A 15,828-nucleotide genomic window follows, 5' to 3' on the forward strand; every position below is an offset into this window, starting at 1 on the left:
GACAGGGTTTCTCTGTATAGCCCTGACTGTCCTGGAACTCACTTTGTAGACCAGGCTGGCCTCGAACTCAGAAATCTGCCTGTCTCTGCCTGCGGAGTGCTGGGATCAAAGGCGTGCGCCACCACGCCCGGCAACCAGCTAGCTCTTAAGACTCCTCAGTGGTTTAGCTGAGTCACTAAAGACAATACTATAGTCCCCATCCTCTGCCATTTTTCTGCTGGAGTGATGCAGCTTGTACTGCTTGTGGAAATGCATGCATGCATGCATGTGCCCACACATCCAAATGTTGGCTCTTGACCTATTTTCTTATTCCAAGTGCAAACATGAATCAAGAAATGTAGGAGCTTCCAATACTGAGGTAAATCAACTATGCACAAGTAAATAATCCATGGAAGAAGTTTCATCCAAATTACAAAAGAAAAGCTAGCAGGAAACCTCTGAGGCAGCCTCAATCCAGCCCCCAGTTACCTGTAATCCTAGGCCTTGAAAGGTGGAAGCAGGAAGATCAGGAGTTGAGGGTGAGCCTGGGTTATAAAAGACCCTGTTTCAAAATACACACACACACACACACACACACACACACACACACACACACGAAGGTTAACTCACCTGAATTCAGAGTAAAATCCACTGATTCATTATCTGTCACATATATGGGTAGTCCCTCACTCAGATAAGAACCCTTGTGTTAAAGCAACAGGTAGGGAGTCTTGAGTAAAAGTTAAATGGCAAATGGGATTAGCTAGCCCACAGCTTTCCTATCATGCTGATCCTCGGACCCAAACGACCAGGCCAGAAGTTAACTATGATGTTCTTGAGCCTCCCAGATTACCAGCTTCTCCTATTGAGACCTAAGAGGAACTAATCTGGCTCTAGAATGTTTCTTCTTCTGGTAAGGCAGAAGACGCCATTCCCAACTTCCATCATGAGCCTGTTAGGGAGTAAAATTCTTGGTATGGAGAGAACATACCATCTCATCTCACATACCATCTCATCCCCATTTTACTTTCTACAATTGTGGAAGTATGTGAATTTCTCTCTCTACCTTGTAAATCTAACAGCTGCTCTCCCTTTCCCTCAAACACCCAGTGGGGTATCATGCAACCCAATCCTTGGGTCCCTCATTGTTGATATACCTTGGCATGTCCCTGGCCCTCTAGCCTGACCCTCACCAGAAGAGGGGAATTTGAGGAAAGGAGTCCACCTGTCTGCAGGCTCCAGTTCAAGATACTTTTTTACCTTCCCTTTCTTCAGTCCAATGTCATTTGTAGCTTGTCTCCCCACCACCATATAGACTGATAATACCCATGCAGCAGAGAACACGGTGCAGTTCAAGAAATTATTTTCTTTTCAGTGTGATTGGTTATAGCAAAATCATTTCCGATGTGGCAGGCCCCATGCTGGAAGGCACAAAGAAGGCCCAGGCCTCCTATTTCCCATCTGGTAGGTAGGCTGTGAACCTCTCCACTGATAGGAAGAAAAGCTGAAAGAGCCTGGAACCATGCCCAACCCTTGGGAGCAGAGTAAGGGTGACAAAGGACATAACTGAAGGAGGTTTCTCTGAGTAGAAAACATTTAAGACAGAGCTTTGAAGAGTAAATAGGCTATTTCCTAATTAGCAAAACTAACCAATAAGGAAGTGAGCCTGTTAAGGAGAGCCTGAAATAGACAGGGAAACAGATGTGATACCTATTTGAATTAATGAAATTTAGGTATATGGACAGAGGTAAATGGATGTGTCTCTAAGTCTATTAAGGTTCACACTCTGGCCCACTTCTACCAGTGTCCTAGTTTGGACTTGTCACTTCCCCTCTTAGACTCCAATTTCCTTATAAGTAGGAAGTCCCATTAGATATTTTGTAAACCGCCCCACCCCACCCCCAAGTCTATGGAGGGATTGGAGATGTGGCTCAGTGGTACAGAACTTGCTCAAGGCTCTGATCCACACCCAACCCTGGGGGGGGGGGTGTTTACTTCCAATATCCACCAAGGCAAAAACAGCCTGGAAGAGAGTTCATATACACCCAGCTTCACCACAGCACATTTCACCTCAGCCTGTGTGGATCCTCGAGCTTGAGGCCTCTTGAGTAATCTGAATTGCCTCATGGAAATAAAATTCCTTCACAGGCAGTTGCAACCCCAAGACCTACCAAAAGCCAGTGAAGGGTCTCTCAGACCCCATGGTGACTGCCTCTAAAGGGGCAAAGTCATGTATGCATGCACTCTCTAGCACACACAAACCCAGTAATTCCATTGGGTAACCCCTGGGTGAATTATACTCCACCCCTTGCAAACTGAAGAGCTGACCAATACAGCCAAGTGCACACACACCCTGAATCTCTTTCCTCTTTCAAAGAGGAAAAGAGGAGTTTCTAGAAGAGCATACTCTTTAAAGGGGTAAGTACTGATCCCACAAAAGCAAAGGGCTATAGGCAGAGGCATGAACAGATTATGAACTCAGGCCTCTTTGAAAACAAAACGAAGGTAAGCAGAAGAGGCAGTTGTAGTGAAGGATGGGCAGCCAGAATAGCACAAGGACTGTTAGAACTCTGAGCCTGCCAAATACATGAGACCCTGTCACCATCAACACAAGGGGTACACCTATTAAGGTGAAGAAGAGGGTATAGCAGGGTCTGCTAGTTGCTCTCTCAAGTCACCTAAAACTTGATCAGAACAATTTGAAAACTGTTTTGGAGGATTCTAGGCCTTTGTTGTAAGGGAACTTGACTTTTTAGAAATGGGGTTACATTCTAACATCCAACCTCTGCAAAATGGTAACAAATTAACACCAAAGTGGTCAATTGTTTTCAATAAACTAATGAATATGTAGAGGTCCTAGGAAGCTAAGACATAGGCCTGCAATGGACTTTGGAGCTGACTGTAATTAGGCCCCTGCCCTACTTTCTAAAATTGTATTTCCCTGCCAGAAAGTCTGCTCTGGGCCTTAGTAGAAGAAAGGCCGTCCAGGAAATGGAGAAGGTGTTGCTGCTGCTCCTGTGGAAGACATCTCTAAAAACAGCTCTACTACTACACAAGTTGCATCCCTGTCCTTGGCCTTACCTTACTGGATTAATTTCTGCCACCACAGCTGCCTGGGCTGACATAAGCATCACCAACCTTCCCACTCCCCTTTCTGCAGAGGCCCTGAGAAAAGCCCAGCTCCCTGCAGGCAACAGGTGTGGAGAGACAAGGAACTCAAGAGGGTTGAACAACCCACCAGTCTTTCAGAGTCAACTTGGGAGGGGGAATAGTTCAGAGGTGCAGAGGCAGGCCTGTATACTCAGCCTGGCAGGGGAGGTGCTGGGAACCTGCCAGGAGAGTCTGGCTCCAACTCTTGTTCAATGAACTACCCCAGACCACGATCTCCTGCCTACTTTCTGCCTCCTCAGTGTGGAGTGTGTGAGATGGAGGGTGGGGTCAATTGCTTCACACTTGGTCCTGCCCTCAAATGAAGAGGAGGTGCCTGGGACCGCAGGGGCCCAGAAAGGATGAGGGTGCACGGAAGAGGCTAAGGAGCTGGCAAGGGAGGAAGCACTGCAGGCTGCACCTACTGCAGCAGAGGGAAGCTTCTAGTCTACCAGAGGCAAGGGGGCTGGCTCTGTCTGACCACACTAGTATTCCAGGCTCTCACCTGGACACAACTGGCACATACTTTCAGCTTTGGCAAGCCCCAGCACTTCTTCTCCCTTAGGGCAAGGAAAAGGTCCTGAAGGCTCTTGGGCAGTCAACCGGTGACTCAGGCCAATCCCCTGTACTACATGTGCAGAAAGTGCCAAGAGGCTACCACAGAAGGATTCGACAAAGCTTTCTGTCCTAGAGACAGAGCAAGGGAAGCAAGCAAGGAACAACATGTGGCTCCCATAAGGGAGGGGACAGAGGACAGGCTTTAGATCAGCTATACCTGCAGATAGGCTCCTCCCAATTTGCAAGAGCTTGGGTTTGGGGAAGGAGGCACTAGTTAACCCCTTCAATCTCACACACACACACAAAAAGACACACTTTTGAGCCCTCCAGTCTGCTATGGGGGGCGGGGTGGGGGAACTCAATTGTTAAGGCACCAGATTAGGAAAAGAAATAATTTGAAGGGAAAAAAAACCTACAAAAATTCATAACTCGTACAATACCCCCATGTGTGTATGTGTGTGTGTGTGTGGGGGGGCAGTATAGTCATCATGCCATTCGTATTTGCCACGAGGGTCGCATTAGTCTGTTAAAAGCCTGCACCTTAAAGAATGCTTCCCTCTTTTTTTCTGGGTATAGAGAACTGATCTGTGATCTAAATATTATCTTTTCTCCCGAACGAGCATGGGCGCTGGAGATGAGGACTATCGCAGGAGGGGGGAGGATTCCGCCTGCGCCAAGAGAACACATCCGCTGCCGCGCCAGCCCCAGCCCACTGGGTAACGGTGTACGTCTGAAGTCACTGTCGCCCGCGACATCCCCTCCCCCTCACCAGTCGGAGTAGAGGGTTTCTCTAAGTACCGAAATGCAACCTTTAAACACAGAAGAGTACGGGGGTGTAAGAACGGGGGTTGAAAAATCAGGGAAAAAGCAAAGATGGCAATAAGTGCAAAGGGAGAAGAAAAACACATCAGGGGAGCGAGAGATAGGAGAAGAGAAGATAGGGGAAAAGAAGGGTTAGGAGAGATGGAGGGAAGACTTTAAGAAACCCAGGGCGGTAGCACTTACCAGTGTTGTACACGTGTAGTTCGTCCACTATGCCCTCGTTGCCGCCGCCAAACACCACTATAAGCTCCTTGATAGCCACTGCACGGTGGCCGTGGCGGGGTCGGGGCACGGGACCCGACCAGCCCACAACCCGTTTCCAGCGGGGCTGCAGAAGCACCGCTGGCAAGTTTGCGGGAGACACAGCCGAAGCCATAGTTCCGGTTAAGGATGCAGTGGGAAGAGGTCACTGAATGGGAGGATACCCTTAATTCTTCACACACCCCCTTTCGTCTAAGGGAGCTCTCACGAAGAAGCGGCTCCTTACACAGCGGTGGACGACTCCATGGAGGCCGCCATCTTAACTATCCTCCTTCCTTTGGCTCTTCCCCCCCTTCTCACTCAGCTCGTATCCTTAAAAGCTTCTCAGAACTGCAGAGCACCTATTCCCGAGAAGCTGGAGGCCACTGAGCGCCGTCGCTCTAACTATTTGCCCGGGTGTTCCCGCTTAGAACCTCGAGCAGGAGGCTCTGGGAGCCGCCATCTTGAGCCGCCTCTCTCTCCTCCCTTCCTCAGTCGTAGCCCTCCCCCGCCGGAAATGGCGGAGCCCCGGCCCGGTTCCCACACCCCCCGTCCCCAGCACTGGCTGGCTTCCGGGGCGGGTGGAAAAGAGCCACAAATGCCGCGGTTGTCTCAACTTCGCCGACAGTCAGACCACAATTGTGGAAGCCGCCATCTTGAAACCGTCCTGCTTCCCCACCCAGCACTTAGTACAACCACCGATCGCAGAACCCCAACGTTCCTAAGTAATAAAGGCGTGTCAGAGGCTGGCGGAACGGGCTCCAGCTCCCAGTTGCTGCTCCAAGCCCCGACCCGTACGGCTCGAGAGGTTTTGCACCTCTCCCTTGAGTCCGCTTCTGCTATTCAGGCTGTGGCGACCGCCCTGGGAGCCGCCATCTTGAGACTAGCTTCTCTTCCCCCCCCACTCCACCTATTCTCTTCTTCCTGGACAGTTCTTCCACAGCAAACCAAACGCAAGGCAGCGTCCAATCCTCGCTTCCCTCCTTAAGACTCCTTCCCACAGGAGCCGCTCGAAAGAGCAGGAGTTAAGACCCGAAGTAACAATTGTACGGCAGAAGAAGCGGTAACGGCAGGGCGATCATGCCTCCTCCCTGGGAGCCGCCATCTTGTGTGAAGAAGTAACAACTAAACATGGCGGCTATCGGGCGAGGGGGCGGGGTCAGAAGACGTCACCTTTCCCCCTCCTCCCCGCCTTCGCACGTCTTTGACTCTGGTCTCAAGCCTCTTAAAGGACCCAAAGCTCATAAAGAATTAAAAGCTTCTTTAAAAACCAGTGCGTTGTCTACTTGCGGGCGAGTTGGTGCTCTGTGCAGTAAGCTAGAAACAGTAGAGTTCAGGTCAGGTGCAGTAGTGCCCCGCCCTGCGCTCCCCCCCACCAGGGCTCCTCCACGCCTCCACTCTGGGAGTCGCCATCTTGCCACTTCCCCACGCCCGGTCCTCTGCGGGCGTCAATAGCGAGTTTCAGCACAAAACAAAGATGGCCGCGGCATCTGGGGATGCCCGGATGAAAATCTAACTCCTCTCGCTTGCTTGGCCACGCCCCCTGGGAACTGTCTCCCAGGTCGCTGATGGGACACAAACCAGAGAAATGGCCTTTAACTAGCAGTGGCGGCATGACACATGGTAGTTAAGGGTGGCAAAGAATACTGCGATTGCACCCTTTGCTGAGAAGCATCTCTTTTCCCGCTCCGAACACTCTGCGACAATTAGAAGCCAGCTACAGCGGGTAGCTGCAGGCGGGGCCAGAGCGGAAGGTGACGCCATGAGCTCACAGGGGCGGAGCTATTGCCCGCTCCCAGGACCGCCAGCAACACCCCGAGGCGTCTCCACATCCGCCCGCGCCTCCCGAAGGACCGGGCCACGCGCTCTGAATCGCAGCGCACCAGGCTACCCGCAGCCAGCGGCCCAGGGAGGCTACCGGCACCGGAGCAAAGCCAGCGCGGGAGCAGTCTGCGCCACTCGCGTCGCCCGCCCCGCCTTCTTCCCAGGGCTTCTCGCCCCGCCTTTGCGCAGGCGTACAGCATCTTTATGGGTCCGCCCTTTTTTGAGATTTGAATTTTCCCCAGCAAAGGCAGAGAAGTAAAAATCCCCGGATGGTGAACGCTGGTTTTTTTTTTTTTTTTTCGCGCCAATATTGTAAGCTCACACAACAACCTTGAAAAAGGAGCGTTATCGTCTTCATTTCTACGTTCCAAGTCTCCAAGGAGGCCATTTAGGCACAGCATTGTCATCACTGTCATAGGCAGGTTGTAGCACAGAGGTCCTAAACTGATGTCCCAGAGCCTAAACTAAAAACAAATTATTTCTCCACACTAACCTTTCTTTATTCCATCCTTATTTTAACTACTAGTAGAATTTTGACATTTCCTATAATTGAAAATGTAGGAAGCAGAACAAGGAGTATCAGAAACACCTGTGACTTTGTCATCAAAGGACATGTACAGATCACTATAGATCCTGTAGCTGCTTTATACAGATCTAGAAATTAAATTACAAGCTCTACTGGCAGTCTGAATAACTTTTTAATGTTGCTGTATTGAACCTGCTGTAGATCTTATAATTTGATATCAATATCATGTGCAAATTACCATGTCATACTGTAAACAATATGTAATAATCTTCTTTTCATGTATTAAATTTATTTAGTATTCTCAGCTTTTAGTTTATCCAATTGCAAATACTCATTTAGTAAAGGCCAGAGATGAGCCCCTGTTTATATTGTTGCACCATTAAGAGCTGGTGACCTTGGCCAGTCTCTTTTATAATCCAAACACTTCCTGTAAAATAAAGGATCTGAGCTGCTGGTCTTCCAGGAGCTTAACTGAATTCAGCATGTTTTGTTCTCAAAATCAGAAGCTACCAATTAGGTCCTCTGGGGGCTGGGGGCTTATAGGTAGCTATGGTTATCCAAATCTGTGAGTGTCCCATTCTATGCCTTCACATCTGCAGAAAAATCTCATTGGACAGTCCTGGGCACAATAGAATGTTCTCATAAATACTGCAAGCCAAAAAGCTACCTCTGTTCCAGTTTGGAGGTGACAGTGGCTGGTGCTTAAATCTATACAGCCACAAGAAAAAGGCATGTGTAAAGAACATGTATTTTATGAAGATGTTCCTTAGCTGGGAAGTTGTTAAACTTAGCTGGACAGAGTGGTTGAAATTTGGAGCAAATGCCTGCTACACAACTAGTTTCTACAGAAATAGAGGTGGAGTGAAGGCAAGATACATTGTCACACTTGGCAGGATATTCCCAATAGACCCAAGACCTAAGAGCCAACACTATATGTCTTCCCTGTCAGTTGCTAGGGGTAATTTCTAAAGAGCTGTTTGGCCTAGAACAAGGGTCATGGCAGTTCAAGGGTACAAGGAATTAAGCTACAAAGAAGCCAGCTTGATTCTCCTAGGAGACTTGGGCAATTAGTTTCATTGTATGTGACTTTCATCTCTGACTCTGGTAGACTCTGATTCCATTTGCAGGAAGGACTGCTTTATCTATACCCTTCCTGGATGTCCTCCTCAGTTGACAGGATCTGAGTCCTATCATCATGTCACCATTCTGCATGCTGGAAGATAGTCAGGCTTATGTGGGTGCCCATATGGGTGCAGAGAACTTTAATATAGAGATCCATATGGGTGCAGGGAAGGATGCAGAGACACCAGATGGAGCCTCAGCTTGTGTCCCAGCTGAAGCCTCTTCAAGGATACGTGTGAATGGTACTTTGACTCTAGCCAAAAGGTTGGCTAGAAGGAATATGATGAGGTCCAAGGGTACTTAAGAAAGATTCAGGGCCTCCAAATACAGACCATGTTAACCCTGACTTGGAGGTAAGAATACAAGAGCAGATGTGCCCCCACCCCTACTCCAGACATGGCGACAAACTTAGGATAAAAACTTCGGTTTCCCTGATGGTGGTAATGAGTTTCAGTAGTGGGACCCACATATATTAGACCTGGTGGTCCTTCTTAGCAACATATACTCAAGGCAAGAAAACCTCATATTTAAGCCCAGCAGTTATGTCCCCAGGATCCAGGGGACTCTAGGACATATCTGAGAAGCCAAAGAACAGATGGGTTTGGTGAGAAGATAAGGGAGGAGAGTAGAAGTCAACTATGCCCTACCCTAAACTTCAGGAAGGAAGTTGGACATTTGGCCTTGACATTCAACAGTACTTGCTCTTGCCTGTAATTCCAGGATTTGGAAGGTTGAGACAAGACGATGGGGATGGTAACCAAGGCAGGCACTAGCCTAGACCACAGTAGGAGATTTTTGTCTTAAGAAAGAAACAATAAAATACTGTACATTTATTATTTTTACTGGGGATTGAATCCAAGCCTTTATATATTCTAGACAAGTGTCCTACCACTGAGCTATATCTCAATTTTTTTTAAAAACTTTTTGAGTCAGGGTTTACTTCAGGCAGACTTCTCTTAAACTTTCAATCCTCCTGCCTCAGTGTCCCTATCAGCTGAGATTACAGATATGAGCCATGAGGCTATACTTTTTTCTTGAAGTTGAGAATTTTCATTTTATTTTTTTGTTTGTTTTTCTTTTGAGGGTTTTTGTTTTGTTTTGTCTTGATACAGGGTTTCTCTGTGTAGCTTCCAGCTGTCCTGGAACTCACTCTGTAGACCAGACTGGCCCCAAACTCAGAGATCCACCTCCTTTCCTAGTGCTGGGATAAAAGGCGTGCACCACTGCACCTAGCTCAAAAAATTTTTTTTAAAAAATAAGTATATTAAAAAATTGGCAGAGACAGGCAGATTTCTGAGTTCAAGGCCAACCTGGTCTACAGAGTGAGTTCCAGGACAGCCAGGGCTATACAGAGAAACCCTGTCTCAAAACAAAACAAAACAAAACAAAAAACCAAAAAAACAAAAATTGGCTAGCCATGGTGGCTCCTTTAACCCCAGCACTAGGGAGGCAGAGGCAAGTGGATCTCTTGTGAGTTCAAGGCCATCCTGGTCTACAAAGTGAGCCCCAGGACAGCCAGGGTTGTTACATAGAGAAATCCTGTCTTGAAATACCAAAAATAAAGTTAAAATAAAACAAATTTTAAAACTTGGGTGTGGTAGCTCATGCCTGTAATCTCTCAAGGCCAGAAAACAAGACAGGCAGATTATCACCCCTATGAGGCCAGCCTGGACTACAAATTGATTTCTAGGACAGCCTAGACTACAGATAGAAACCCTGTTTCAGGAAAAAAATGACTATGTGTGTGCAGAATACTTTGCACTAGAAACATGGGTGTAGGTATCAAGAAAGAGCTGCCAAGTTCCACATTTTATAGGTAAGCAAATTGGTTCTAGTTACATGGCTGAAAAAAAAAAAAAAAAAAAACAGGGCTGGAAGGTACATAGCTTGACATTAGAGTACAGAGAGTTTAAGGCCTTTCCTTGTGTCTTTGCCACCTCTCAGCTGCAATTGGCTGTGCATCATTTTCAGAACATTAAGTTGAGCCTATTCTCCCTTTAATGCTAATACCTTTCTCATTAGGAGTGGTGGCACATGCCTCTAATTCCAACACTTGGAAGATAGAGCCAGGAGTAAGTTTGTTAAATCAGCCTGGGCTACAATATGAGAACTCTCTCCAATCCAAAACAAACAAACAAACAAAAAACAAAGCAAGTACCTCTGGAATTGATTGAGATATACTGTATTCGTGTATGAAAATGTCAAAGAATAATAAAATATTAAAAACAAAAAACAAGGACCTAGTGCACCTCTTTAATCTCGCACTCTGAAACAAAGGTAGGTGAACATATGTGACTTTAAGGAGAGTCTGGTCTGCATATCTAATCTCAGGCCAATCAGGGATACACAGTGAGATCCCGTCTCAAAAAATAAAACCTAATAACCCATGAGATGATTTATGATTTAGCAAGGAAAACTAATTCCCACTAAGCCTGATGACCTGAATTAAATATATTCCCGAGACCCATTTGGTAGAAGGGGAGAACTGACTTCTGCAAGTCTGGTCTCTACATGTGCATGTACACACGAGAACAGACACACAAACACATAGATACATTTAATTAATTTTTAAATTAAAGATGTATGCCTTTAGCCAGCCAGTGGTGGCAAAGGCCTTTAATCCCAGCACTCAAGAGGCAGAAGCTGAGAGATCCTCAGTTAAAGCCAGTCTGTTCTACAAAGCAGTTCCAGGACAGCCAGAGGTACATAGTGAGACACCATCTCAAAGAGCAAAACAGGACACACACACACACACACTTAAAAAAACCAAAAACCAAAAACCTTGCACAGTTGCCTCTGGTTCTGTGACTGTGTGACTGCAGGAAGTAGAAGGTTATTTGTGGCTCGGTCCTTTTGGTAGGGTAGGAGGGGAAATCCTTATTATCCTCCCTTAATTTGGCCCAGATTCCCAAACTCAGACTTTACCCAATGGAATTTGTTTTAAAAGGCCTTGGGACCAACCTAGAAACTCCTACATGTGGAATGCCACCACAGGGGAAGACTTGTAATTTGTAATGCAGACCTGGGAAATGTCATTCCACACATGTTAAAGCAGCTAGTACAATAAGCAGGATTTTTATAGTATATAGATTAAAAAACACAGCTTAGGCACCAAGAAAGACAGATCCAAAGTCCTCAGGAAATAGAAACTTCCAGCGCCTTCTAGAGGTTGTGAACTAGAAGGTGAACACACTGTGGATACTGTCTCATTTTTGTTTACTTTTTCTGGTGCTTGAGACTGAGAATTGGCAAAATGAAGGGTCATTTTTGGATTTTTTTAAACCATATTCTTTCTGTAACCACAGAGGAAAAAGGCAGACCAGGCCTTCTCATACCAGGAGAACTCTGGGTAGCTGACTTTGCCTACTTTGTGGGTTCTTCTTTCTTCCACCCTTCTCTACCCAGTTTTTTTTTTTCTCACCATTTCAACACCCTAACACTAGATAAGAGAAAAAAAGGATAGAAAGGAAAGAGATCCCTGAATAAAGTCGGGGGTTAGAAAGAGGGTGACATTATTATGGTTAGACTACTTCCTGCTGATTAGGGATATTGAGTTCCTTGAGGCAAGTTTGATCTTTAACGTCAGGCTAACTAATTTCTTTTGTTGTTTCTTCTCTGTGCACAACTACTTAATAAGCCATGACCAACAACCCACAACCCTCTAAGGGTTCTAGCATTTATATACTCTCTGAAAATTTCCCAGAGTTCTAAACAACATTGCAGAAACTTATCTTCAGCTGGCAAAAATCACACCCCTGCTAGAACACAAGGCAAATCAGTCAGCTGCTGCAGACAATCCAACACCAGGGATTAAAACAAAAACAGATTCTTATAATATTTCTGTGGATTTTTAAAAGACACCAAAATGCCAAAATTGTCACTATACTCATGTCAATTATAATCATAACCAGTTTCTGCAACTGGTTATGTGGCCTTAATTGGTATTTATAACTACCTTCCTCTACTACCCATTCCGTATTTCCTTCACCTTCAACCAGCAACTCGGCAGGTCTTGGCTTTTTTCTTGGAGGTTTGACCTATACCTTCATTCCTGATGGGTCTGTGTCCTTTGTCATCCTGCTTGGATTAGGCTGTTGTAGTTTCCCATGACTTTAATCACAGGACATGGTAGTACTAAGAGGCGCCCTAAGGGATCTCCTGCATTCCAGACATAATTCTGCTTACCTCCATTGTGGAGAGGCAGTCCAATTTCCCCATGGTAATCTGGATCTATCACCCCTCCTAACACTGTTATTTCTTTCTTAGCCTGTTGATTTAAGGGCATTAGAAACCCAAACTGACAGGGGGGACATCTGAGCTTCCAGTTCAATGGAATGTTCATTGTGGCTCTTGGTAGGAGCACTACCACATCTGGAACCAAAACTTCTAGGCCAGCAGAACCTAGGGTTGTGGGAACAGGAAGCAAAAAAATTTTAGAGGGTCACTAGGAGTGATAGTGACCCTTCCACCCCTTGATTCCTGGACCCATGGATCCTGGCTATGGGAAAAACTGTACCATATATGGGATCCTGATTCAAAGCATATACTGCCTTCTGAAGAACTCTACCCAGCCCTCCATGCTGCTGCTGCCGCTGCCATCTAGTTAGCGCTGTAACTGCATCTTCAAAAGGCCATTCCATCTTTCTATCAGACCAGCTGCTTCAGGATGATGGGGAACATGGTAAGACCAGTGAATTCCATGATTGTGGGACCACTGTCAGACTTCTCTGGCTGTGAAATGAGTTCCTTGGTCAGAAACAATATTGTACGGGATACCATGAGGATGGATAAGGCATTCTGTAAGTCCACAGATGGTGGTTTTGTCATTAAGTGCAAGAAAGGCAAATCCATGGCCAGAATAAGAGTATCTACTCCAGTAAGAACAAAATGTTGTCCTATCCACGGAGGAAGTGGTCCAATGTAGTTAATCTGCCACCAGGTTTCTGGCTGGTCACCTCAAGAAATGGTGCCATACCTGGGGCTCAGTGTTGGTCTCTGATGTTGGCAGATATGGCATTCAGCAGCACCTGTAGCCAGGTCAGCTTTGGTGAGTGGAAGTCCGTGTTGGTGAGCCCAAGCATAACCCCCATCTCTGCCACCATAGCCACTTTGCTCATGTGTCCATTGAGTAAGGACAGGGATGGCTGTGGAAAGAGACTGACTGCCCACAGAACAGGGCATACTATCTACTTGCTTGATTATTGAGCTCCTCTTCTGCTGAAGTCACCTTTTGATGAGCATTTACATGGGATACAATATCTTCACATGCTTCCATTTGGAGAGATCTATCCACATCTTTCTCAGATGGCTTTCCCACCAATTTTCCAATCATGTTCTTTCCAAGTTCCTGACCATTGAGTCAGTCCATCAGCTCAATCCATGAATCCACTAACAATCACATATCTGGACATTTCTCCTTCCAAACAAAATGTATGGCCATGTGTACTGCCCGAGTTCTGCCCACTATGAAGATTTCTCTTCACTGGTGTCTTTCAGGGTTGTCCCAGAAAGGGACTGTAATGCTGCAGCTGTCCACTTCTGGGTGCTGCCTGCATAATGTGCAGAACCATCAGTAAACCAAGTCCTGGTATACTCAGGTCCTAATAATAGATTAATAATAATAATAATAATGATTGATGTTGTGCATGTCCTACTTTATGACTTGGTGGGTCCATGATGGGCAATTTAGGTCGAATGGAAACTTGGTGGCCCATTGTCAAATGTTCAGTTTCCACTACAGTCCAATAGCATGCCCAGAGCTGTCTTTCAAAGGGAGAGTGTTTGTCTGCAGATGATGGTAGAGCCTTGCATCGAATTCCCAAAGGTCTCTTCTGCCAAAGACTGGATCCAGACTTCATCTCTATGTGCCACTGATACACAAGTACCATCAGGTCTGCCAGATCATATAGTCCAAGTGGTAGAGTAGCCTGCTCAGCAACCTGGACCTGTTGAAGAGCCTCCTCCTGTTCCAGCCTTCCACCCCCAAAGCTAGCTGCTTCCCGGGACAGAGTAACACACCCAAGTGAGGAATGTGCTGTCTCTAGAATCCAAATAGACTAACTAAATATTGTGCTTCTTTCTTGGTGATGGGCGGGGCCAAATGTAAGAACTTATCCTTCACCTTAGAAGGAACATCTCTGTATGCCCCACACCACTGGACTCCTAAGAATTCCAGTGAGGTAGATGGTCCTTGAATTTTGGTTGCATTTATTTCCATTCTCTGATATGCATACATGTTGTCAATGAGTTCAAAATGGTCTAATCAGCATACTGTCATCAATATAGTGCACCAATGTGATATTTTGAGGAAGAGACAAATGATCAAGATCCCTTCTAAGTTGGGATACAGGGCAGGAGAATTAATGTACCCTTGAGGCAAAACTGTAAAGATATACTGAAGGCCTTGCCAGCTGAAAGCCAATTGTTTCTGGTGGTAGCATATCAATTCTTTTTGCCCTTTTCAACTTATTTCACCTAAAACACATCGAGCCTATAATGGAGACTTTCTTTAAAATTACATATTTTTATGTGTTTGCCATAGTATGCATGGAGTCAGAGGACAACTTGTGGGAGTCAATTCTCTCTTGCTATGTGATAATGTGGTTCCTATGGATCAAACTCAGGATCTTTCCAATTCTAGACCCCAGGAGTCTTATCTTTGTATCCTCAAACACTGTTTAAGCATTTTTTATTCACTGGGCAGACAACAATGCAGGACTATTCTGCATAAATCAAATGAATAACTGAACAGGTCAAAGGACAGGCCCAAGGAAAAAAGACACCTTGTCTTTGCTAAGTGGCCTGCATGTGAGGCCAGGGTGTCAAGAGGCACCTCTTAATTCCCCAAGGCCTGGTTACCAGAGCTTCCTGACCTGTTTTGTGACCATTGCTGTGGTTTCTGCTGTGAGATGCTTTAGGACCTGGGTGCCTAGACTGGATGTTCTGTTCTGGTTGGGTACATCTCAAGTGGGAGCTCACTGGTGAGTCATAACCAAACCCACATGTGAAGAACTCTCTGAAAATGTCAGCAAAGGGCTCAGATGCAGTGCCTTGGCCCACCTCTATCCACCTTTCAGGATCCAGGTCCAATGATGATATTGTTGGAGGCTGAAAGTGGCACTTGCTTAAGAAATAACATTGTTTCATTAGGGGTGCTAGCTTAAAAGAATTTAGGAGGCAGAGGCAGGTGGACTCTGAGTTTGAGGCTAGTCTGGTCTACATACTGAGTTCCTGGATAGCCAGAGCTATATAGTAAAAAGACCTTGTCACAAAAATAACTAAAAATAAAAAATAACTAATATTCTTCCAGGAGTGATGGCACATATCTGTAATTCCAACAATGTAACCTCAGTGTGCTGGATGCAGAGGCAGGGAAATCTGTATGAGTTTGAGGCCAACTGGGCCTATATTTGAGTTTCTAACCAGCCAAGACTATATTACGTGACAATATTTCAAAATAAACAAAATGAAACAAAACATTCTAATAAAATGCAATCCATAGACATAATAATTTGATACTTACATGCTGAATAATAATGGTAGAAAAAATTCAGCCTTTATTCTCTGTAATTAAATCATTGTGAGCCAGGCAGTTGTGGCGCACACCTTTA

At 45.9% G+C, this 15,828-nt stretch overlaps 1 protein-coding gene and 1 pseudogene across 1 annotated transcript in view; one reads left to right on the forward strand and one right to left on the reverse strand.

Annotated features, from left to right (window-relative positions):
- Hcfc1 (host cell factor C1) overlaps positions 1-6,155 on the reverse strand; it is a 24,546-nt gene extending 18,391 nt beyond the window's left edge. The window contains exons 1-4 of the mRNA XM_029473021.1: positions 4,690-6,155; positions 4,454-4,493; positions 3,263-3,415; positions 3,118-3,163 (exon numbers count right to left, since the gene is read on the reverse strand). Coding sequence (XP_029328881.1) covers positions 3,118-3,163; positions 3,263-3,415; positions 4,454-4,493; positions 4,690-4,882 — 432 coding nt within the window. The 5' untranslated portion in view covers positions 4,883-6,155. The remainder of the gene's footprint in view (positions 1-3,117; positions 3,164-3,262; positions 3,416-4,453; positions 4,494-4,689) is intronic.
- A 353-nt stretch (positions 6,156-6,508) lies between these two features.
- The window catches only part of LOC110286239, a 37,709-nt pseudogene continuing 28,389 nt past the window's right edge, over positions 6,509-15,828 (forward strand).

This window comes from Mus caroli, chromosome X, assembly GCF_900094665.2.
Source record: "Mus caroli chromosome X, CAROLI_EIJ_v1.1, whole genome shotgun sequence".
Taxonomy (NCBI): domain Eukaryota; kingdom Metazoa; phylum Chordata; class Mammalia; order Rodentia; family Muridae; genus Mus; species Mus caroli.